The sequence below is a fragment of the Garra rufa genome, chromosome 12 (genome assembly GCF_049309525.1).
Source record: "Garra rufa chromosome 12, GarRuf1.0, whole genome shotgun sequence".
NCBI lineage: Eukaryota > Metazoa > Chordata > Actinopteri > Cypriniformes > Cyprinidae > Garra > Garra rufa.
This window is the reverse complement of record NC_133372.1, coordinates 43,857,293-43,883,322: the sequence shown is the minus strand read 5'-3', so window position 1 is coordinate 43,883,322 and position 26,030 is coordinate 43,857,293. Positions and strand designations below refer to the sequence as shown.

The 26,030-nt window shown below is 36.1% G+C and overlaps 2 protein-coding genes and 1 long non-coding RNA gene across 5 annotated transcripts in view; 2 read left to right on the top strand and 1 right to left on the bottom strand.

Moving 5' to 3' along the window:
• The window catches only part of slc12a5a (solute carrier family 12 member 5a), a 35,350-nt gene extending 31,432 nt beyond the window's left edge, over positions 1–3,918 (top strand). The window contains exons 17-20 of the mRNA XM_073852610.1: positions 12–143; positions 1,398–1,505; positions 1,631–1,756; positions 3,724–3,918. Coding sequence (XP_073708711.1) covers positions 12–143; positions 1,398–1,505; positions 1,631–1,756; positions 3,724–3,918 — 561 coding nt within the window. The remainder of the gene's footprint in view (positions 1–11; positions 144–1,397; positions 1,506–1,630; positions 1,757–3,723) is intronic.
• Positions 3,919–4,135: 217 nt separating this feature from the next.
• On the top strand, positions 4,136–11,750 carry LOC141346385 (uncharacterized). The gene is made up of 2 exons (XR_012357204.1): positions 4,136–4,269; positions 6,173–11,750. It is a non-coding gene; the product is annotated as an uncharacterized lncRNA (long non-coding RNA).
• Positions 11,751–14,869: 3,119 nt separating this feature from the next.
• Positions 14,870–26,010, bottom strand: ncoa5 (nuclear receptor coactivator 5). 3 transcript variants are annotated; one of them, XM_073851526.1, is made up of 11 exons: positions 25,898–26,010; positions 22,431–22,681; positions 22,149–22,256; positions 20,616–20,673; positions 19,290–19,502; positions 19,087–19,199; positions 18,026–18,155; positions 17,735–17,934; positions 17,377–17,581; positions 15,865–15,950; positions 14,870–15,780 (listed from the first exon to the last, which is right to left on the bottom strand). In XM_073851526.1, the coding sequence occupies exons 2-11, from the start codon at positions 22,591–22,593 to the stop codon at positions 15,170–15,172; spliced, it is 1,887 nt and encodes a 628-aa protein (XP_073707627.1). In that variant the 5' UTR covers positions 22,594–22,681; positions 25,898–26,010; the 3' UTR covers positions 14,870–15,169. The 3 variants fall into 3 exon arrangements, with proteins under 3 accessions (XP_073707627.1, XP_073707628.1, XP_073707629.1); XM_073851527.1 differs by lacking the exon at positions 22,431–22,681; XM_073851528.1 differs by lacking the exons at positions 22,149–22,256; positions 22,431–22,681 and having other exon boundaries at positions 25,898–26,009.
• Between the last annotated feature and the right edge of the window lie 20 nt (positions 26,011–26,030).

Below are 26,030 nucleotides of genomic sequence, written 5' to 3'. Positions count from 1 at the left end.
ATGTTCTGTAGGTTTGGAGGAAGTGCAAGATGCGCATCTTCACTGTGGCCCAGATGGACGATAACAGCATCCAGATGAAGAAAGATCTGACAACCTTCCTGTATCACTTGCGCATAGATGCCGCAGTGGAAGTGGTGGAGATGGTAAAGTACCCATTCATAAAATATAGATATTTTTATATATTTATATATATATATATATACAGTTGAAGTCAAAAGTTTACATACACCTTGCAGAATCTTCAAAATGTGAACTATTTTACCAAAATAAGAGGGATCATACAAAATGCATGTTATTTTTTATTTAGTACTGACCTGAATAAGATATTTCACATAAAAGATGTTTACACATAGTCCACAAGAGAAAATAATAGTTGAATTTATAAAAATGACCCTGTTCAAAAGTGCATCCCCTTGATTCTCAATACTGTGTTGTTACCTGAATGATCCACAGCTGTGTTTTTTTGTTTAGTGATAGTTGTTCATGAGTCCCTGTCCCTGAACAGTTAAACTGCCTGCTGCTCTTCAGAAAAATCCTTCAGGTCCCACAAATTCTTTGGTTTTCCAGCATTTTTGTCTATTTGAATCCTTTCCAACAATGACTGTATGATTTTGAGATCCATCTTTTCACACTGAGAACAACTGAGGGACTCATATGCAACTATTACAGAAGGTTCAAACACTCACTGATGCTCCAGAAGGAAAAACCATGCATTAGGAGGCAGGGTGAAAACTTTTGAACAGAATGGAGATTTGTACATTTTTCTTATTTTGCCTAAATATCATATATTTTCATTTTGTACTGCCCTTCAGAGGCTACAGAAGACCATTACATGTTTCATATTAGACAAAATAAGTTAAATTTACCCTGATCTTCAAATTCAAAAAGTTTTCACCCTTCACTTAATGCATCGTTTTTTCTTCTGAAGCATCAGTGAGCATTTGAATCTTCTGTAATAGTTGCATATGAGTCCCTCAGTTGTCCTCAGTGTGAAACGATAGATCTCAAAATCATACAGTCATTGCTGGAAATGTTCAAATACACAAAAATACTGGAAAACCAAAGAATTTCTGGGACCTGAAGGATTTTTCTGAAGAACAGCAGGCAGTTTAACTGTTCAGGACAAACAAGGAACTCATGAACAACTATCACTAAATAAAAAGCTAAAAACACAGCTGTGGATCATTCAGGGAACAACACAGTATTAAGAATCAACTGTATGTAAACTTTTTAAAAATTCAACTATTATTAACATCTTTTATGTAAAATGTCTTGTTCAGGTCAGTACTAAACAAACAGTAACATGCATTTTGTATGATCCCTCTTATTTTGGTAAAAAATGTAGTTTTTGTTGAAAACTATTGTCTCTTATGTGCAACTCTCTCCTCTATCTTCAGCATGACAGTGATATTTCAGCGTACACGTATGAGAAGACCCTGGTGATGGAACAGCGATCTCAGATCCTGAAGCAGATCAACCTTACCAAGACTGAGCGTGAACGTGAGGTACACGTCAACCTCTACTTATGAGCAAACATGCTGCTGAGCTGAACCCTCATTATGCATGACATCACTGCTTGTGGGCGGGGCCTCGTCTCTCATTAATATTCCCGTTGTTCCTCTCTCTTCAGATCCAGAGCATCACTGACAGCTCTCGCGGGTCGATTCGCCGTAAGAACCCGGCCGCTGTCACGACCCAGCTGAGTGTGACCGAGGAACCGGCAGCCAGCAGCAAAGAGGAGAAACCAGAAGAGGAGGTACAGCACAAGGAGTCTGACAGACCGATCCAGCAATGCTCATTTCATTCTGTGCCTGTAATCGTCAGATGTCAGAGAAACGAATGAATGGCTCTACAGTTTTCATCTTACATGCCAATAACAGCCACATCGCTTGTGTTGAACACGCTGTGATCTCAGCTTGACCGTTTTGTCTGATAGTAGTGCTTTTGTGATGCCTTTCAGAGTAATGGACAGGGCAGAATCCAGATCTGTCTCTTTCTCTCTCTTTTTCTCTCTCTCTAAAATGATTTTAAATATTTTTTAGTTATACGAAATGCTATTTTATTTATTGATTTTTTTTATATTAATTCACATTTTTTTTTATTCATTTTTAATTTATTTTCAAAATGTAAAAATAATTTAATAAATATAATAAAACAACTAGTGATTGTAAATAGACATGATTTATTTAAAAAAATCTTATTTTAATGAAAATAAATTTAATTTTAATTCATATGATAAATATTAATTGCAGTATTAAAATAGTAATAGTACAGTAAAAAGCGTTAAAATATAATTAACATGAACGTAATCGGTCAATAAATAAATAACTTTCTTATATTTTATATTCATTAATTATTATTTTAATTTAATAATGATTTATTATTTAATATTGTTTATAGTTTCTTTCTCTCAAAAAATATTTAAAATATTTTTAGTTATACAAAATGCGTTTTTTTATTTTCATTTTATTTTTAAAATGAAATAATAATTTAATAATTATAATAAAACAACTAGTGACGGTAAACAAACAAATTATTCATTTTATATTTATTTAATATTTTAATGGGAATAAGTTTCATTTGAATGCATATGGTAAATATTAATTGCAGTATTAACTGCATTAAATATAATTAGCATGAAAGTAATCAGTCAATGAATAAATAGCTTTTTAATTTTATATTCATTACTTACTTTAATTTAATAATGACTTATTATTTAATATTGTTTATAGTTTCTTTCTCTCTCAAAATAAATTTTTAATATTTGTAGTTATACAAAATGTTGTTTACATTTTTTTAATCTTAATTTGTTGTTTTTTATGAATTTTTATTTTATTTTTTAAAATAAAAAATAATTTAATAATTATAATAAAACAACTAGTGATGGTAAATAAACAAATTATTTATTTTATATTTATTAATTTTTTTAATGGGAATACATTTTATTTGAATTCATACGGTAAATATTAATTGCATTAAATATAATTAACGTGAATAAACATCAGTCAATGAATAAATTGCTTTTTATTTTAATTTCATACATTTTTTTTGATTTAATAATGATTTATTATTTTATATTATTCATTATAGAATAGAACCCAGATCTGTCTCTTTCTCTCTCTATCTTTCTCGTTCTCAAAAAATATTTTAAATACTTTTTAGTTATATTAAATTCTATTTTAATTTTACTTGTTTTTATTCATTTTAAAAATTAAAAAAATAATTTAATAATTATAATAAAACAACAGTATTTATTGCATTAAAAATATTTTACTTTTTAATTTTATATTTATTAATTGTTTTAATTTAATAATGATCATTTAATATCATTCATTGTAAAGCATTGTTAGTTTCATTACGATTGCAATAAATAGGTTGAAATACAATGAAATATAATTAAAATGAAAGAAATTGTCAATAAATAAATAATTATTTATTTAATATTATTCATTATAAAGCATTGTCATTTTCATTGTGATTGTAATCATAATCTCACTTGTTATTATTATTGTGATTATTTAATTTTATTATTTTTTTCTTTCATAATATTTTATGATTTATTATTATTTAAAAATTTTAATATTTATTTTCAATTTAAACTCTTTTAATCTCTATTTGAGCATTAACACTTTCTTTTCCTTCTCTTTTGCCCTGACATTCTCCATATGTGCGTATGTGCCGGTCCTGCCCTCTCAGTCTGTCCCTGTGTCCCCATCCCAACAGGAACAGCTCATTCATGACAAGAGCACCAACCCGCCGACCCCGGCCACACCGCAGTCCCCCAGCGCAGACGCCGAGACCCCCGGCACGGCCGTTCAGATGACATGGACCGAAACCAAGTGTGATGGAGAGCAGCCCAAACCTATAGGAGCCACAACACCAGAGGCCATCAAAGACCTCTTCAACATGAAACCGTGAGTGCAGCATGAGCCAGAAAGTCACTTGATTTAAAAATACATTTACAAAGGGTTGTATTTAGTTTCACTTTTACACTCGTCTTTCATTCTTTCTTTGTCATGCCACAGAGAGTGGGAAAATCTGTGAGTATCTCTTGACAGCGCTGCACACATTCACACTCGCTGGTGTTGATGAATGTTTATGAGCTTATGGTCAATGCTTTTGTTTTATTTTTTAGAAACCAGTCCAATGTGAGGCGCATGCACACTGCACTCAGACTCAATGAAGTCATTGTTAAGAAATCCCAGGAGGCCAAACTAGTCCTGCTCAACATGCCCGGACCACCCAAAAACAGATCCGGCGATGAGAACTGTATCCTGATCATTTGCACATTGTCACATTGTTTTCATTTAGAAAGTTATGATGGTTATTATTAGTTTTGGGGAAAGTTACTTTTAAAAGTAATGCATTACAATATTGAGTTACTCCCTAAAAAAGTAACTAATTACTAATTTACTGATTACTTAGTTACTTTTTATGGAAAGTAATGCGTTACTTTTGCGTTACTTTTTAAATCTGGGCAGGGCTTGCTTGTTTGTTTTTAATATAAAAAGTTCTAATTTTGGCAAATGTAAAAGCCTTAGAGAAAAGTAAATTGACGTCTGTACAGTAGACCGCAGAAGAAAAAAATGTCAACTCTTCAGCAATAAAAACGTTCTATTCATCAAAGAATCCTGAAAAATAAATATGAAATGCAAAAAATATGAAGCAGCAACTGCTTTCAACATTATAATATTTATAAATATTTCTAGAGCAGCAAATCAGCATATTAGAATGATTTTGCTATAAAGACTGGAGCAATGATGCTGCAAATTCATCTTTGAATCACAGAAATAAATGACATCTTACAATCTATTCAAATAGAAACCAACTATTTGAAATTGTAATAATATTTCACAATATTACAGTTTTTACTGTAGTTTTATCAAATAAATGCAGCCTTGGTGAGCAGAAGAGACTTGGATATTACTGGCACCAAATTTGACACATGTGCACCATATACAGTTGAGGTCAAATTTTAAATTTTTCAAAAGGTTAATTATTTTACCAAAATAAGAGGGATCGTACAAAATGAGAGAAAATAATAGTTGAATTTATAAAAATGACCCCTTTCAAGTTTACATTCCCTTTGATTTGTAATACTGTGTTGTTACCTGAATGATCCACAGCTGTGTTTTTTTGTTTAGTGATAGTTGTTCATGAGTCCCTTGCTTGTCCTGAACAGTTAAACTGTCTGCTGTTCTTCAGAAAAATCCGTCAGGTCCAACAAATTCTTTGGTTTTCCAGCATTTTTGTGCATTTGAACCCTCTTCAGCAATAACTGTATGCTTTTGAGATCCATCTTTTCACACTGAGGACAACTGAGGGACTCATAAGCAACTGTTACAGAAGGTTCAAACACTCACTGATGCTCCATTAGGAAAGATGATGCCAGGGGTGAAAACTTTTTAAATTTGATGATCAGGGTAAGTTTAACTTATTCTTATGTCTTCTGGGAAACACGTAACTATCCTCTGAAGGGCAGTACTAAATGAAAACAATATGATATTTAGGCAAAATAAGAAAAATGTTTCAGTTCAAAAGTTTTCACCCCCAGCTCTTAATGCATTGTGTCTCCTTCTGAAGCAAGAGTGAGCGTTTGAACCTTCTTTAATAGTTGCATATGAGTCCCTCAGTTGTGCTCAGTGTGAAAAGACGGATCCTGAAAATCATCCAGTCATTGTTGGAGGGGGTTCAAATGCACAAAAATGCTGGAAAACCAAAGAATTTGTGGGACCTGAAGGATTTTTCTGAAGAACAGCAGGCAGTTTAACTGTTCAGAACAAACAAGGGACTCATGAACAACTATCACTAAACAAAAAAACACAGCTGTGGATCATTCATGTAACAACACAGTATTAAGAATCAAGTGTATGTAAACTTTTGAACAGGGTCATTTTTATAAATTCAGCTATTATTTGCTCTTGTCGTCTATATGTAAATGTTTTCATGTGAAATGTCTTCTTCAGGTCAGCACTAAATATACAATAACATGCATTTTGTATGATCCCTCTCATTTTGGTAAAATAATTAACATTTTGCAGATTCTGAAAGGGGGGTGTAAACTTTTGACCTCAACTGTATTGTACATACTGCAAAAGTAGTGTGATAGTGGGCATCTATGTGTCTGTTTTATGTCTTTCAGTGCTCTCATGTCCTTGACTCTATCAATCAGACATGGAATTCATGGAGGTTTTAACCGAAGGTCTCAACCGGGTCCTCCTCGTGCGCGGAGGAGGTCGCGAGGTCATCACCATCTACTCTTAAGAAACTAGTCGACGTCATCCCATCCCATTTGCCCTCCTTCCCCAGTGTGGCCCAAGCAATATCCCAGAATTCCCTTCAATCAACCAGCTTCATTCGTCCTGTTCTACTGGTTTGCCAAGCTCTCACTGGCCAAACATCGCTCTTGGCGTTACTCTCGTTCACACTTTACTGTTTAATGAAGTGCACTGTTGATGTCAGTGGGTATTTGTTCAATACCCCGTCTGCTGTAGCTTTCCTACATCATCTGTCAATCACCGCTCTCACCCAATCAGGAGAAGTGGGTGGGTTGGGCTTGATTTGTTTTTATTTATTTATTTATTTATTTTGAGGAAGAACGTGCAATGCCAAGGATTCGACGTTCAAAACTACGCCAGAGATGCTGTGAAATATTCTGCTCTGGTAAAGACTGACAACCCTGGGAAAAGATTATCACGGTTTGAAGTCGATCCTTTTGTTTCGCAGAATGGTAAAGGTTGATTTAATGTTGAGTTTATACCATAATGTGAACCGTGAAATGTGAAGTTTAAAGTCGACGTGAAATCCAGCTTAGAGCTATTTACTTCCAAAAACAATGTGCATGTTATTCCAAAGAAAAGTTAGATTTTTATCCTTTGTGAACTTCTGAAACAACTCTTGTTTTTTAACCCCCAGATGAATCTCTCATGCATTTTTTGGTTATCTTCCTGAGCGCTTGCATTACGGAAGTAAAATGTTTGCGAAGTGCATTTCACGTTGACTTTAAACAGGTTCCTCTGCACAAAGCAAATCTGTTGTTGTGTGTTTGTTTCGTCTCATCAACCTCCTCCATGTTTTTATTCGTTCCTAGCTATCCCCCTGCCAAATACAGTCACAATATGTGCCAAAAAACAAGGCTGGCAGGGTGTGCGACTTGCTGTTTGACAGCAAAGCAGCAAGCGAGAGTCTATCGGTGCAACCGACACTGTAATTAGCGACAGAACGAGCTAGTAAAAAAAAAGAAGAAAAAAGTACTCAGCCACTCTGAACTAGTGTAAATAGTGTATAAGGCATTATTAAATATCAGTGTAGTATTTTTAATTGTGAAACAACCGAAGATTCTGGTGAAGAAACGCTGTTGTCTTACAGGGTCAGGGTGTTTTGGGTGGCTACAGGCTTCACTATGGCGGCTTGAAGTGTACTACGGTACCAAACCTCCCCTCCCCAACAAGCACTCAACCTGCACTGACAGCCACTGTGTAACAAATGATTTAATGAGTCTGTGGATTCATTAAATGAACGTGTGTTTGTTTGTGTGTGTGTTTGCATGCGTGAATGAGCAATGGAAGTTGCCCATTTCTTTCGTTTTTTCCCATTTTGCTATAAAGAAAACTCTATGTTTGTTGCATTACAGACAAATCTGTATAAATTAGCTATATCATAAATCAAATCTATATATTATATTACACCGGAAATGTCACAGAGCTATATAAATAGAGTATTATAGTATCTGATTGTATTGCCAAACTTCGATTTCACTCGTGCCATAATGAATGAAAATGTGAACTGTCGATAGAAACCAATATTTATAACATTGTCACTTTAAACACAAATGCTGCATTCACATAAGAGTTCCAACTTTGAAACGTGATTTCTTTAGCAAAGTTGGAAACTCCAAATTATATAATAGCTTGACTTTATATAAACGGCTTCAGCAGTTTAAGCTACAGTTGCATGCTTTTGTGTTACTGTGCTGTTGCGAGAAGTGAATTCGTGTGATTTTAAAGCAGTAGATTGCCGTCATTATCCACAAAGCGGCGTGTGGATCAATTTTGGGCGTCGCCACAGTAACTAATCATTTCTGAGTCCATAAAGAGCTCGGAATAGACTCTCGGTTGTCGTTTGGTAATTACGGTAATTCTGATGCGACACGAACGCAGCACCAGATTGAGTTGTTATAAACATTATGGATTGAATAGCATCCAGAAATCTGAATTCTATGCAGGGCGACTCTAATGCGTTAGCCAAATGGCAAAATGAGATTTGAGATGCAAAATTAACCTGAGATGAAAAAAAGTAGATCAGAAAGTGTATTTTTGAAAGCATAATCTATGTGCAATTGGGAAATCATATATTCATTGCGTTATTTATTTTTGTAGCGATATAGGCTATTTTATACAGTCTTTTTTTAGCAGAAATACCAACAACTGCATATATACAAATATATAAACAAACAAATATATAAATATATATATATATATATAAATAAATACTGGTTAGAAAGTCTATACAGTAGTTTATCAAGATAAAACACTATTTTATCTTGATATCTTGATTATTTTATGTTTAAACATGGGAAAACCTCTCATAAGATATGAATGCTGCTGCTAGTGTATGGATAGACATGGATTGTGTGTACATAAAGCGAAAGATGAAATATTTAAAGGTATATTTACGAGGGGAGGGGTTGACGCTGAGATTGCATACCAGTTTGAAAACGACTTCAGCCTTATTATCTATGATCAGCTTTATCGTGTTTATTTAGTTTGTATTCCGTTGAAACGTGGTGAAGACAACGTTCACTGAATCTGAACAAAACGCAAAACGTGTCGCGTGACACATTTTTTAAGTACTGCCTGCGTAGACTGAGCCTCTGATGACGTTTCGACAATTAGTTCACTCGATGATGTTTTTAACAAACACTTACGATTTGCTTCGTTTGCTTGGTGTGTTGGGAATTTTTAATTTTCGTAATGTGAAAAGAACAGTTTTCGGAAAAAAAAAGTCAAGGCAGCTTTTTCAGATCGTTGTCGCGACTCGACGGCAAAATGTTAAGCGTTTTTACGTGTAAACTTAGATTAGCAGGATGCTGTGTTGATGTTTCTTTGTATATAATATCGCTCTCGAGACACTGTAGCTACAGGGTCGTCGTTCCCTGTTGTGTTTGTTAGAATGCTTTTAGTACACATCGGAAAAACTTTGTTGTTTTCGACGGTAACGTGCAATATTGATTTCCACAGGAAACGGTACGTATGGCATATTTTTAGTTGCTAGTTCGCCCACGATTCTGCTTCTCGTAGAGTTCATCGGCGCGCTTCGTATGCTAGTGTGTGCGTCACATCTGTTCTATGGTGGCTGAGATAGAAATGCACTTTATACGAGTTAACGTTATTTACGTCCATGGTGACAGTGACGATTGAGTTGCCAGAATCATGAGCATGCCAGATCCATTTCAGCGCTGATGCCTCTAGCGGCGAGAGTGTGTACTGCATCTGTTATCGCGGAGAGTTTTGTTCGCTGCGGTAACATACTACCTGAAGATGATTTTATTATGCTGTAAAACAAACAAAAAAAAAGATGTGTGTGTTTGCTGTTTATTTGGCATGAATTTCTAGCATTTCTTGTAATTAATGACGAAAAGAGTATACGTAGATGTAAAAAAAAAAGAAAAAGAAGATATATTTCTAATACGAATCACTGAGTTGATGTGGTAACATTTCCATCCCTCCGACGTCGTTCCGAACCTACGAGCACTGTTTTGATGTGATCACCCTATAAAAAGACTATAAACAAGCGCTTCCACTGCTGGGCTTGGCTCTATTCAAACTGACAGTGGACACATTCACAATCTTTTTTCCTTTCCTCAACATCTCACGATGAATACCTGGCTTGTGTGTAGCAAAAAAGAAATCAAGTGAAAATCGAGGCGTTCGACACATCTCGGAAAACAAAAAAGGGCTCTGAATAACAGTCTGTACTTGGTTTTGATGTTTGACCCATGCCATTGGATGCTTTTCAAAAGAAAATATGAATCTCGTTTCATTGTATTAATCCTACACTCTTGGAAATAAAGGTTGTAGCTGCATTTTGATGTTTCCTATAGGTTTTACAACAGCATTAGACTGTCAAACCTTTATTTTCAAGAGTTTACTCCCATGACGTTTACCTCTGAGGTCACATGAAGGCTTGTATTTGTTTTTCTTGACATTCCAGTCACTTTGATTAAAAAAAAAAACAAAAAAATGCATGCAAATGATGAACATGCAAAGCTCTGTGAAAGTCCAAATGTTGAAATCTGAATCAAATCCATCTGAAGCAGTTGAAATAGAGCCAGGACCTGGGTCCGTTGTCCTGTTCAACGCATGCACATTATCCTGAACAAGCTGATATACATATATATATATAAATATAAATATTTAAATGTTTTGTGATATACAGTATTACGTTCACGCCAGTTTATTTCACTTCTTTTAATTGTAAATGTGTTATTTTTACCAGATGTTTGGTGTTCTTGTTGTGCACAACGGTTTCTTTGGATCAACTAGTATCTCGGTGTGAATGAATATATTGATTGGTTAAAGGGGTCTATTTTTACTATAGGTAGTTTAGCCAAGACAAAGACCATTTTGCTTTTATTACACTTATCAATGAGTTAATTTATTTAAAGAACTGATGACCAAAGTTATTTATGTTAACCTGGGTATGTGTTTAGTCTATTGCAAACTCATTCTGAATGAATTAAAAAAAAACTTGAGGGTCTGTTTTGCGTAACAGTAAAATCATAATTTACACCAGTTTGTACTCATGCCTTAAATACACAAATTGGCAGCTATGTGTTAATTGCTTTTTTATGCTTTTTTTTAATATTTAATCGTTAAAAATATAAAGTTTTTAATTATAGGACCAAACACTCAAATTAAGATAAAAGGACTAAAAATGTTTACATGGATTTTCATAAAAGTATTTTTATGTTTTGACTGCCTGAAAACGCCCTATTAATTTGATTGGAAAAGCAGATTTCATGGCTTATTGCTTTATTACAGCACAACCGCAAGATAGATATTGCTGAAGTAAGCAATCCGAGACTAATATAAGACAAATGTACAAACAAAAAGTCTTACTTTGCCTCTCTGAAAGGATAAAAATGTGAGTTATTGAAAAGCTCGCTTTGGGCAAATGATTTCACGGTTTGCAAACGATAGTGCAATTAATTTTAGATCAGAACATTAGTTTTACATGGAAAACGGCTGAATCCCTCAGGCTTGTTTTTGATTCATTTGAAATGAAAACATTTTGTATGAACGGGAATGTAGTGGAGAAAAAGTGATTTTTAAAAAAGTAGATTTTTTTTTTTTTTTGTCTGTTCTGGGGTTTTATGGTCATATTGCCATGTAGTGTGTTCCTGTGTGTTTTTCAGTTGTTTTTGTGTGTGGATGTGTGTGTGAGTGAGTGTGTGTACTACAGTGACGTACGCACAGCAGATCTGGGACCACAGGCAACGGCGGATGTGGGTCCTGTAAATATAGCAGAACTAGTTAGTGTTGAGGTGTTTATTTTTTGTGTCAGTGTATGTTGAATATTTTAAAAAGATAAATAATGAGTATTATCTATTGTGTTTCATGGTACATAAAGAAAGTAATGTAGTTTTATCTTACATTTCAAATGCTTTATCTCTATGGCTTCTGCAAAACTCCCATTCCATTTTATAGATTTGTCAGCACAAAATGCAATAAACGAATACCATTTTATTACGGATTATTTGATTGAGTCTTCATTCCAAGCAGGCCCAAAGTCAATCCTGGTCCTGAGTTTTCTCAACACTCCATATTTTGGATGTCACTTATTTAACACACCTGATTCATTTCATCAGCTCATTAGTTTTCTGAGGAGGTTTTATCAAAACTGTCAGCTAAAGCACTGGAATCGCTGAAAATATCAAAACAAACATCTAGATTTGCCAGTAAACCTCAGTAGCTGCATTTCCATTGATCAAAATGAAATTGCTAATTGAAAATATGCGTCAATTGTGCAAAAACTCCCATTTATCGCAAAAACGTTTTTATGCTCGCATGAGGTGGTTTTTCAGGCAATTTGAAAAAGGAATATTTTGCAAAAAAGCAATGGAAATGGTTTTTCCGCATTCACAGGTCACAACCGATTAAATATAGCCAAAATTGTTTCTGCTCCAAATCCCAAAAAAATACATTGCCGTGACTTATCGCGAGAGGAAAAAATTAAGTTTTAGTCGCATAACATTGGTTAATGGAAACGCTGTCGTTTCGCAATACTTTTTAATTGCTATTTATAAAATATCGCCAAAGTTTTGCGCAAATCTGTAATGGAAACGCGCCTACTGTTGACTAGTCAACTTGTCAATCTTGAACCCGGTTCCCTCTCATTTGGAAAAACTAAATTTTCCGAAGTCAGTTATTTTGGCGTATTTCTTTGTTTATTGGTCCAAAGTCAATCAATTCAAGCTGTCAAGAGTGTCTGTGGCTGGATTTTGGAGCAAATCTAAGTGTTGAGATTTTACTCGGTGAACTAAATACTGTTTATACTTGATTTTATTATTCTGTAAAACAAACAAAAAACATGTGTGTGTTTGCTGTTTATTTGGCATGAATTTCTAGCATTTCTTGTAATTAATGATGAAAAGAGTATATGTAGATGCAAAAAAAAAAAAAAAAGGAAGATGTATTTGAGGATTATTGAGTTGATGGGGTAACATTTCCATCCCTTCCACTTTTCTTCATTCTGAGCAGGTTTTCAGAGGCCCAAAGTCTCAATCCTGGAGTTTTCTCAACACTCCATATATTTTGGATGTCACTTATTTAACACACCTGATTCATTTAATCAACTCATTAGTAGACAATCTGGAACCCAGTTCCCTCTCATTTGGGAAATCAGAATATTTTGAAGACAGTTCTTTTGGCATATTTCTTTGTTTATTGGTCCAAAGTCAATCAATCCAAGTTGTCAAGAGTGTTTATGGCTGGATTTTGGAGCAAAGGTAAGTGTTGAGATTTTACTGAACTAATTACTGTTTAAACATGTTGAAATAGATTCATTCTAGTAATACTGTTTTAAAGTTTCCAACTTTTGGATTGGACAAGGATGAATCTGACAAAATGATGAAGCTGATGTAAACCAGGCATAATTTCCAGCAACAAAACATAACATTTGTCTGCACTGAAAGTAAAAATGGTGCACAGTGGCAATAAATCACAGCCATTTAATAGTGTTTTTATAACACGTCTTCAGTTGGCCATATTGGCTGCACAGAATGTAAACAATGCCACTGAACCGAACGAAACGTGCATATTTTGCTGATTATTGCTGCTGAAAATGGTCAATCATTGTCATGTTTTGGGCTGTACTAATCGGTCGGACCAGAAAAAAACATTACTAGACTATAGACTGCTAAAAGTCATAACAAATCATGGAGAAGAGTGCAAAAAACTGTTTGTGTTTGTGGTTGGCCAAACTGAACCAGGATTTCCAGGGCAAGGATCTCGAAAACATTCGTTTTTACTCTTGAGGTCAGGTAGGTGAAATTTTAGGCTAATATCTTAATTAATACAGCTCAGAGACATCTTTACCACCTATTAACTTTAGTTTGTCAAAATATTGTGCCCTTTCCTGCTTAGTAAGCCCTTCTCTATATGATTTATCAGCGTCCACAAATTTTTTTCTGTGGTTTGGACAGCATAAATTAGCAGAACAATGTATTCAGTAGTACATTAACCGTGCAATCCATGCTGTTGTTTACATCCGCGTATCTCCATTATTGGTAACTGACCAAACCATGACGTAAGAGCAAACCGTCTATATAAGATCACATGGAGCAGGATTTTGGAGCAATCTTTGACTGTGAAATGGGTTTATAAACTGCAGCGTGCTCGGTTTTATACAATATATTTTGGAAGATATAGCATGTGGTCATGGGTATTGCATGCACGCAGTGTGATATGCTATTTCTCCAGCATTAATACTAAGCAAAAACCTCCATTAATATAAAAGAGCATGCTTTATCCCATCAATTAACAAGCCATAGCGCTAATAAAACCCGTTTACAACACTGATGGGAAAACTAAGATAAAATACAAAAATAAAAACAAAAATACAACCATTAACGTATTTCAAAATTGTTACTTTTTTGTAACATATATCCAATTTTTATATCAGTGCTACCAGTATTAAAACATCAATATTCTAACTTATTTGTAACATTTAAACTTAATTAATTTAGTGCAATAATCTTCACTAACAACTGCAATTGGATGTATGTGTCTATCTAAATTAACTGTTCATGTATTAATACAAGCCACCTTAAAAATAATGTGGACCAAAAATCTTTGCCATATCTTAGCATAATTACCATTAATTATTAACATAACATAATTTACTAGCCTTTCGTTTTGGATCTTTGATGCAGTCATTATCTTCTCAAGGTGCCAATAGGAATTAAACTCCTTTGGTCATGTGACAATGTGCACATCATGTGAAACTGCACATATTTAATTGAGACCCTTTATTTTATTACTAAAACATCAGTAAGGTTTTTAGAGCTTTAGAAATAAAAACCGTTTTTACAGCCACAATAATGGAACCATCAATACCAGTGAAGCACCTTTATTTCAAGAATACAGTATATGTGTGCCAAATTAAATGTTTTAAAATCTGCCCAAAATATTCAGTTTGAAAATAAAACAGTTTGTGCCCATCATACACTACTTGACCCTGTGAAATATTGGACTCTGAACTGATTTAGATTTTTTACAACTTTGCATCCAAATCTGTGTATAGTATTTCAGCCTTTATATGGAGGACACAACTATTCTGGAGAAACTAATTCAAGAGAGACAAAACATTCTTTATCTAAAAATGAATTTATTAAGTCAGAAGTTGGCTGGTATATACAATGCACCAATTCCATATAAAACAACAGAAATTCTCTCATCTATTGATGCAGCATTACACAATCAATCATGCTCTGTAAAGATTTTGTCTAACACGTTAGAGTAAAAAATAAAATAAACCGTAAAACCAGAAAACTATGACTTCACAAAAACTTTTTTTTTTAATCACAAATGACACGGGAGCAAAAAATAATAATTTATGATCATTCAGAGCAATGCCGACTTCTCGATTCGTATCAGATTTATTCATTTCAGTAATGACGGGAATAATGGGACATGGGCGACGGATCCATGCTTTGGCCCATTCCCTGTGTTGACCGGGTCCCTTGACCCACAGATCCCATGTTTACCAAGTGGTTAATGGGTCCGCTCTGGATGAGCGTATCCAAGGCTTTCTGCACGCTGGGGTTGTCAAAGTTGATGCCGGTGCCTGTGTTGACCCCCGGTCTCGGGGCGCCTGTCGGCCCAGGCATACGAGCGCCAGGAGGCCTCAGGGCAGCCCGAGCGCTCATCATGCTGCTCTGCGGCTGGACGGTGGCGATTTTAGGCATGCCTCCGGCGATAGAAGCAGGAGCTGCGTGAGAAGACTGGTGGCTGGCGGTCTGAGGGACGAGGCTGGAGCTGTAACCCTGCACTTGTGCTGCCGGAGCGGGGCTGGACACTGAAGACGCACCGCTGCCGCTGTTGAAGATGCTGAGGATCTTAGCCTGGAGTTCCTGCTGTTGGTTAGAGGTGGCAGGGGTGGACGCAGGGGTCAGGTGGGTGGCATGAAGGGACAGGCTGGAGTACGTGGGCTGAGCTGGAGTGGCTATAGCCTGGGTCGGCTGAGAGGGCTCGTGGGTCGCTGCTGGAGGGTGTGCGACTAAAGAACAAGGAACAGTGAAAGGTTAGGCTTGATGGGTAAAGCGTAATACAACACTGAGTTTAAAACTCCTAATGGACTTACCTGCATCAGTAGTGCCTCTGACAAGACGATCACGTTTGTCTCTCAGATAGTCAATGAGCCTGGCCAACTCATCTGGAGTCATAAACCTGAGAGATGCAAAGACAATCCATTATTATTTGACACTTAAAGGAGAAGTTCACTTCCAGAACAAACATTTACAGATGATGTACTCATCCCATTGTCATCCAAGATGTTTATATGGAACTAATGTTAAACACCATATAATATTCAGTTTTGTTAAATGACACTTGTCAATAATTCAAATTTGTACAAATCAAATTCAAAAAGTATTGTCATAATATGAGCTCCATAGTTTATGCCTTTCTTTCTTCAGTCGTGAAGAAATTATGTTTTTTGAGGAAAACATTTCAGGAATTATCTCCATATAGTGGACTTCAATGATGCCCGCGAGTTTGAATGTCCAAAACTCAGCATCAAAGGGCTCTAAACGATCCCAGCTGTAGAATAAGGATCTTATCTAGCAAAACGATCTGTCATTTTCTATAAAAAAAATAAATTTAAAAATTTAAATAAACATTTATATACTTTTTAACCTCAAATGCTCATCTTGTCTAGCTCTGCCATGCGTGTGCGTACTCTGTGTAAACCGGGTCAATACAGTCAGGGTATGTCAAAAAACATACATATATCTAATTTTGTCCTCCAACTTTAAAAACGTCCGTACCCAATACCGACCCAGTGTTTACAAAGTGAACACGCAAAGATGGTCAAACCCTTTACAAAAAAAAAAAAAAAAAAGATTTTGAAGTTGAATGAGATCGGAGTTTTGGGAGAGTTTTTAGGAGAGCTAGACAAGACGAGCATTTGAGGTTAAAAAGTATATACTTTAAGAAAATGACAGATCGTTTCCCTAGATAAGCCCATTATTCCTCGGCTGGGATCGTTTAGAGCCCTTTGAAGCTGCATTTAAACTGCATTTTGGCCGTTCAAACTCACAGGCACCATTGAATTCCATTATATGGAGATAATTCCTGAAATGTTTTCCTCAAAAAAACGGTTTCTTTACGACTGAAGAAAGAAAGGCATGAACATCTTGGACGACAACGGGGTGAGTACATTATCTGTAAATTTTCGGTTCTGGAAGTGAACTTCTTCTATAACACCAGTAAAAAGTCCTGATTTTAAAATGGCAAAAAAAATGTGCATTTCATATAAATGATATTGAACTTTCTATTCGCCAAAAACTGTTGATAATTTTCATGATTTCCACACACCAAAAGAAAAAACTATTTTTAACCTTGATAATAATCAGAAACGTTTCTTTCTCAGCATATTAGAATGATTTCTGAAGGATCGTGATTCTGAAACCTGGAGTAATGATGCTGAAAATTCAGCTTTGATCACAGAAATAAATTGCATTTCAATGTTAATTTAAATAAAAGACAATTTTTTTAAAGTGTAAAAATATTTAACCATTTTAAATATTTTTGATCAAATAAATGCAGATCTTTCCAACCCCAAACTTCTGAATGCTAGTATTTGTTGACCTACCTGCCCTCAGACAGCAGTGTGACGTGGGTCAGTACGGAGACGGGATGACCCTCTCTGTCTGGTTCCCTCATCAATACATCATCTGCCATCTTGGCTGCCTTCCTTGCGATCTCGTCACGTTCTTTAGTACGGTGTTCAACTTTAAAGGAGTCAAAGTTGTGGGCCACCAGCACCATGGCATCCTGCATGGGCATGTTCCTGTGCTCTGCAACAACAGTATATTGTGATCATTTAAAATGTTGATTTGTGCTGTGCAATGTTGTATAGCAATCTTATATTAACACTGGGCTAGTTTTTGAGTATTTGTGGTTTTGATTGCATTGGATTTGTATTGGCTTCATATAATCAAGACACGCACCTTGCGGGGTCCCAAAGAGTATGTTGACCGTACATGAACGGTGTACTTGGTGCTGCTGGGTGATGATGATGGCAAAGGGCGTACGAGCCCGACTCACATCCTCCAGAGCTTGAGTCAGTGACACTTCTGTATTGAGGAAGATGAGATCCACCACCATACCCAGATCCCGAACTTTCCGGCCCACTGTCTCGGCATATTCCCTGCACGCAAACACGGAGGAGAAAATGTATTTGGTTTTCCAAGAAAGATTGGTTTTAATTAGTCTTCCAAGAGCATAGTAATTGGACTCACTTTTGCAGCTTGTTGACGACTATGACGGAACAGTCCACAGGTCTCTCAGCATCATAGCGCCTCTGCAGCTCTTCATAATATTGGCGGTAAAGTTCGTTCCTCCGGCGCTCTTCAGGACGCAACCGCTCTTCTGTAAATTAAGAATATAAAAAACTTAGCAAGTTGCATTCATTGGAAAGGTTTTCACGTAAACTCCTCTGCTCCCTCTGTGATCAAAACTGTGCATACTCACAAAAACTTATTTGTTCTACTGCTTTTCATTATTGCTTATTTCAATAGAATTGTTTTTTTTTTTCTTCTTTTAATTTTCTAAAAATTGTCAAAATCAATGTTTTTTTTAAGTCTCTTTGATAATACTTTCAGGGTATCTGCATGATTTTTAAGCTCAAATTTAAGACTTTAATTTAAGACACATAAAATGCGTTTTGCTGCGTAAAAATATGGGTTGATTTTCACATTGGTCTAGCAGATGCAAACTCATTCTCTACCAGCAGGTGGCGCTTTCAGAACAGCAGAAATACAGCATTTTTCTCAGTAACGGCAGTACACTTTGGAAGTTCGACTTTGGAACATGCAGCATATTTTTCCATTAAAAATCATAGCCTTTTAAAGTTTAATCACCACATTAAGCTATATCGCAATTCTAGACTTTCTGTCCCCAAATTTAAAACTTCTTGAAATCATAGACTTTTTTTGTATTATATACAAAAAACTTTTCTCCCGGTTTCACAGACAAGGCTTAAGCCTAGCTCTAGACTAAAATGTAAGTCTGAGCTGTTTTTTAACTGAAAGAAACTTGCACTGACTGATCTTTAAATATATCAGTGCCTTTGTTTTGTCTCCAGATGCACACCAGCTATGTTTATTCTAAGGCACGTTTATAAAAATTACTTAAATGTCCTAATTGAACTATGGCCATAATCCTGGCTTAAAAGACTTTTTAAGGACCCACGGAAACCCTGATTAGTTTCTATTAATATTTTTACATTTTGTGTTTTCACTTTCATTTAGTTTTAGTAACTGTTTGTGTCATTTTTTTTCTTGTAAACAATCAAACCAACCCTCAGAGTCTCTCCTGCCATTCCAGGGTTCTCTGTAGCGCTCTGGGTACGGCTCCTCTTTCTTCCGATAATAGTCATACTCTCCACGGTAGTAACGATCATAGCCTTCATCTCTGTGGAAGCATAGTAATGTTGTTTAGATTATGTTATATCACAGGAAAACAAGTAACTTAAATAAAAAACTAAATGCATTGTGAGTGCACCTGTAGGAAGGATCTTTCTCCCTGCTCTCCGACCCCCTGTATCGCTCTTCAGGTGCGGCTCTAGCGTCATGCTCTCGAGGTGGACCGGGCCGTGGCTCACGGCTATCGCTCCTCATCTCTCGACTTTCACGGTGGTCTCGAGAATCTCGCCCATGCACCGGAGACCGGGAACGGGGACGGGGCTCTCGACTGTCCCCGTAAGAGCTGGTTGGCCTGAACAGATAAAATACACTCAGTCAGCATGTGCCAATTAAACACTGTACTCCCAAAACTAACTCTATTAAACACCAACTAAGACAGTACTTAAAATACATTATGTTAATGAAATGGCAAAAACAAAGAACACTGTAACAATGTAAAACAAATTATAATTTTTTTCCAGAAAATCTCATTTAATTAAGCACATTCAGAATCACGTTGCTGAAAACAAGACATGAAATTGGTGCCGAAAATTAATCCTACTGGTCGCAAAATTCACGTCATTTCTCTTGTAAAACATACCTTTCTGAATATAGCTCTCCAAAAATGAATAGCTTGAGAAAGATGTCAAACATTGTTTTTTGAAGTAACCATGAAAACCAAAGTCCATTCTTTATTTTCCAAAAGTCAAATTTAAGAAAAATTAACAGCAGGTTTCAGGATTTAAAAAAAATAAATAAATAAAAAATGCACTTTTATTAAATTTCATACTTTTTTTGTTGTTAGTTTTTTTTTAAGCAACGTAAGTTTTTAATTTTAAAGCTGCTTCAAATTAAACCAACGAAACCGCACTGTTCCACGATCGCGAAACCATTATTCTCAAGTTTTCTTTTTAAACTGAGGTGGTGATGATGAATGGACTGGAAAGAAAAACACCAACCTTCAAAAAAAAATAAAACATCCAACAATTGAACGAACTGCATAAATTAGTTTTAATTGTTTCCATCCTACTTGAGTTGAGTACATGAAATAATTAGGTTGTTGGGAATGTTTTAATGCTAAGTGAGTGTTAATTGGAGCGTTGAAGAATACTCCAGCAGTGATTGTCAGTGGACGATGTCGAAAACCGTGCATAGTCAGTGAACAGACAGTTTAGACAAAGACACACCAAGGGAAACGTACTCAAATTACCCTTTCAACTTTATTTCAGTTAATTCTGACACAACTAAAAGTGAGGAAGAAAAAAAAAAAACGAAGAGCCACGAGAAATATCCGTTTTCGCACGCTCGACAACGATATTGATGCGTTTAAGCACTTTCGATGAATTCCATTGTGGAAGGGAAAAACGTTTACCAAAATTCTCGACAGAGGTCGTCTTCATTAGCAAAAATCCCAGCGATACTTTACCTGCGTGGAGGGCTTGACCTGGATTTATTCTGTCGTCTCTCCGCTGCCATATTTACATCTGCAAATAAACCAATCCAAACGTTCAATATGACAAAAGACGGAAATATTTCAGAGCCAAACGAGTTGATTTTTTTCTCTTTCACTGAGAGGACAAACATTTAACATTCTGTTAGTTTCGTCTAAATTGTAAGCATTTGCAAAATTTCAATAGCAGTTGAAAATTAAGTACTACAATGTTGGGGAAAAAGCAGCAAAGGATCATGTCTACGTCAGCATTTGTTATTTCCCAGCTGTAAACTATTGAAACACCTCTCAAATTAGGCTTTCTAGACTACTAACAATAGGTGCGTTCAACTTCATGCAGCGCTGCGCAGACCGATCGGCGGCTGACTTGAAGTAGTGCATGCCGGTTAGAAATTTTGTCCGACTTGAACCGGCACCGACGCCACGTGACGTTCACGTGTGGCATCAAAGTAACGCGAGAGCGTTTTCGAGAACAGCCGGCTTGCTCAGCCAGCGCAGCATTTCAGAAGGGACTGCGCCAGGCTGTGATGACGTCACAGCTTCTCCTGATTGGCCACATTCACCACATGACGATGATCACGCGTGTTTCGTGCATAACAAATCAATTTGCATGCCATTTCGTAAATAGTTTACGATCTTTTGACTGCAGTACATTTTATTCCCTTAAATTCTTTATATTGGATTTGTGCATAAATTTATTATGCTACTTTTTTCATACAGACCACTTATAGTATTCAGCTGCATATTTAAGTAATATTTTTTATAGAATAACTAAAATGTCACAGACATTTAATGTAATGTGGTCAACACTGATTGATGCTGAAATCTGCAGTTGCTGCTTCACTTGCATGTGCTGCATTTCTTCCAACAAAAAAGGTATTTCTATAGCTTCCAATTCATCTGCAATAAAGTAGGCAAACGCCACGTGATCTGCCATGTTTGAGGGAGCAACGAGATCTCCAACTTGTCCGACTTGACGGCTCCGTTTTCAGCTCCTCCCCGACTGCTTTCGGCTAATCTCGCCGATTGGTCTGCGCAGCGCAGCATGAGCTCGAACACACCTACTAACTTTGACTTTGCACAAATAATAATAGGCCATGGGTCTCTTAGAGAAAAAAAAAAAAGTACAAATTAAATTCAAACATTATCCATTCAAGAAATTACATAAAAATGATGACATTGTGTGATTTTAATTACAGTAAGATAATAATTTCAGTGGAAGAGCAAGACTAGTAAAATGGGAAAACATGGGACTTGATTATTATTATTTTTTAAAGTCAAAGGACACCAATATGTAACCAACTTTAGGATTATAACTTGAAGCTGAGAGAAAAAAAAACTAATGTGCAATTTGCATCTTTTAGTTAAAGTTTGGTTTTATTAGATTCACCACATTGTGGTTATTACAGTAAAATTACAGGCATACAATTAACCCTTTTACTTCCCTTAAGCTAAAATTTTAAACTTGATGTAATAACTCCTTAATGTAATAACCAAATCAGACCTTACCTAGTTTATAACCTCTATAAACTCGACCGTTATGTCCGGCTTTAGCGGCCTCAGCGTCCTCCACTCGCTCAAACTGCACAAATCCGTACCCACGAAACAGGGACAAAGCTGGAAAAGGGAACAATCATTTTCGTTTTTACGCAAAAAGGCGTTTATCTGTGGATTTTTTTGGCCTAAGCTTCCCTTGCTTTCTGCAAATCGCAACCAAAGTCTAAAGAACTTGTAGCGAACACTAGAAAATAAGATTTTCCCAAACATCTAAATAAGTCTGACGCTACTAACCCTGTATTTTCCCATATGGCCTGAAAAGTTCCTCCATGTCCTTCTTCGCCATGTGTGCCGTGGGCAAATTTCCAACAAAAATCCGTCGCTCCAGGTCACGAGGGTCATTGCTGTTGGTGGTGTACGAGGGTGGCGATTTACTCCGGCTTCTTCTGTGCGACATGCCTCTAAGAGCTTTTGGTTCAACGAAGGAACGCTTGAAGTTGATTTTAGTTACAAGACTATTCGATTAGCTATATTTCCCCCAAGGTCTTGAAATTGACGATGCATCGACATGTAAGAAAAGAGAGATTCCAAAGGTAAAATGACTGGGCAATAAAAGAAAACACAGCAAACGTCTTTAAAAGTCAACATGAAATCAAAACCGTCCAAACTTACTTTTTTCAAACACATCTTTATCTCTGAACACAGATTGATTGATTTGATCATTATTAATTTTTCTAATTCTAAAATACTGCGCCAATGTTGTTTCATGTTGACTTTAAAGACAAACTTGAGAAACTTCACAACAAGTAGAATTTCCTAAGTATAGTTAATTCACATGCTGTGTTTTGCTGCCTGATCAAGTGATATGAACACTTTACGGTCATTTATACCAAATAAAATGTTAAAAATAAAAGTTTGGCCTTGATCGCAGGAGTCCTTGGATTTTGCAGCTGCACTTGAAGTCTGTAATATTCTCATGGAAAAAATGCTCCTCGGATTGTGCATTTGAAATGAAAACACATTTCTCAAGTACTTTATGAAAGGCTGTAGGTGACGACGAAAAGAAAACCTGTTGGAAGAACTGACCACAAACGGGTTTCCACGGACCACGCGACGGAAAATACGAGAGCTTGCCGTTTGAAGATAACATCAAATCTTGAATAGGCATGAAAGAGTGGTTAAAGTTCCTGGGGATAAACATAAAATGCTCCCCGAAAATTTCTTGCAGGTTGTCCAAAGTTAAAAATTCGGTAACGTCGCTATCCACAACATAGAGGCGACGCTTGAAGAAAATGATAAAGCATAGCCAGTCATCAAAAACACTGGCCATCGTGGCTCTCAGGGCATCACCAAAGGTTTGCTCGGGAATAAAGCACTGAATTAAACACGTCTTATTTTCCACTGCACATTTCGCACATTCGAAAGGAATCGCCACGCAGTTTCTTGGCTATAGTGCACATTTTCGACAGTAAGAGCTCGCAGATGTTGCAGTCTTTGTTGTCCTTCGGCATTCGGGTGACATTTTGGCAAGTTGCAAAACATGATATCATACCCTGAGTTTCCAAAGCTGCTCAACACCTTACCAGACGAATTTTGGTCGTTCCACCTTCAAAGATTTTGCACTTTTTTGTTTTTCTTCAGATGACTCTACCTCAAGAATATCAAACTGTCTGAAAAAGCCAACAATGGAGAGTGAAAAAACATGTACAGTTAAGTCAAAAGTTTACATACATCTTGCAGGGATCATACAAAATGCATGTTATTTTTTATTTAGTACTGACTTGAATAAGATATTTCCCATTAAAAGACGTTTACATATAGTCCACAAGAAAAAAATTAAATTACCCCGTTCAAAAGTTTACACTTAATTATTAATACTGTGTTGTTACCTGTGTTTAGGTAGCTGTTTAGTGATTGTTATTCATGAGACCCTTGTTTGTCCTGAACAGTTAAACTGCGGCTGTTCTTCAGAAAAATCCTTAAGGTCCCACAAATTCTTTGGTTTCTGAGCATTTTTGTGTATTCGAACCCTTTCCAACAATGACTGTATGATTTTGAGATCCATCTTTTCACACTGAGGACAACTGAGGGACTCATATGCAACTCTTACAGAAGGTTCAAACACTCACTGATGCTCCAGAAGGAAAACTTTTGAACAAAAACATTTTTCTTATTTTGAATTTGAAGGTCACGGTAAATGTCACTTATTTTGTCTTTTGGGAAACATGCAAGCATCTGTAGCTTCTGAAGGGCAGTACTAAAACGATATTATTTAGGCAAAATAAGAAAAATGTACACATCTTCATTCTGTTCAAAAGTTTACACCCCTGGCTCTTAATGCATCGTTTTTCTTTCTGGAGCATCAGTGAGCGTTTAAACCTTCTGTAATAGTTGCATACGACTATTATCAACTATTATTTTCTCTTGTGGACTATATGTAAATGTCTTTTATGTGAAATATCTTCTTCAGACAACTAAAAAAAAAACATGCATTTTGTATAATCCCTCTTATTTGAACAAAATAATTAACATTTTGCATATTCTCCAAGGTGTATGTAAACTTTTGACTTTAGCTGTATTATCAGATTACAAGATATTATATAATGGCCAGGTTTCACAGACAGGGCTTAGACTAAACCAGGATTAGGCCATAGTTCAATTATGACATTTAAGTCATTTTTATAAACATGCTTAGAAAAAAAAATTACTGGTGTGCATCTTGAGACAAAACAAAGGCACTGATATATTTTAAGATCAATCAATGCAATTTTATTTCAGGTGAAACCGCTCAGACTTACATTTTAGTCTAGGACTAGGCTTAAGCCTTGTCTGTGAAACCGGGGGAAAATGTACTATACTCCTAAAATTAGAGACAGTAAGAGTGTGTAACAAAAGGGTGTGTTTTAAAACTTAATACTAAAGTCAATTCAAATAAAATGATCAAATCAGAGTTTTATTCATGTTCAATGCATCTTAGTTTTAGAATGATATATTCAGAAGAACAGGTGTCAGGCACAAATAAAAAATAAAATAAAACAACATTTATGATTCAGTATTTGACCCTCTATTACAGTATTTAGTATTAACGTTACACATTCAAGAAAAACAGACTGAAATAAATCTGTTCTTGCTATCCTACATAATACTCTTTTACACCGTCTATGAGCCTCCATTGTCATTTTCCAGTAGTTTATTATGCAAAAGGTAGAGACAATGAAAACGGTCAACAGGTGAAAGCAAACAGCATGAATCCTCTCCAGCGCCACAACAACCCTTCAGCCATTTTGTGACAGTGTCGTGACGTCACGCGAAATCAAGTCGTGTAAAAAAACGCGCAAATGTTACTGCAAACAATAGATACCGCGTATTCCTGTGTAAAAGAGGCATACCGTGCATATTCTGTCCGTTTAAAAGCTGCAGAGACAACCGCGCACACTTCGCCAAGCGTGGGATTCGATCAGACGCCATGTTGCTCCAGAAATCCGCACAGTAGATACTCCGCTGCTTTGAATTCATTCGCAGATTTTCTTTGTTTACTCGAGTGCGTTCGTGTTTAAATTGGACGATTCAAATATTGTGTTGTTGCTACCAAAACAACACTTACGGCTTTCAGCAATCGAAAAGAACAATCGATGCTTCGACTATCAGGGCAGCTAACAAGCTAACGTTAGCTTACATGTATAACAATGAATGCAGTTCGAGGTTAAAAATTTTCGATTCCCTTAGAAGAGTTTTGTAAGATCATGGAAGCAAGATCTTACCGTTACCATGGGAACCTGGAAACTGTCCTGCGATTTTCTCGCGGCGTCCTGGTTGTGCGAACAATTGCAATGAAATCCCGCTGCAAAACTGCCGCAACCGTCCGAGCGGTGATCCTGTGCGGAAATGCGAGTT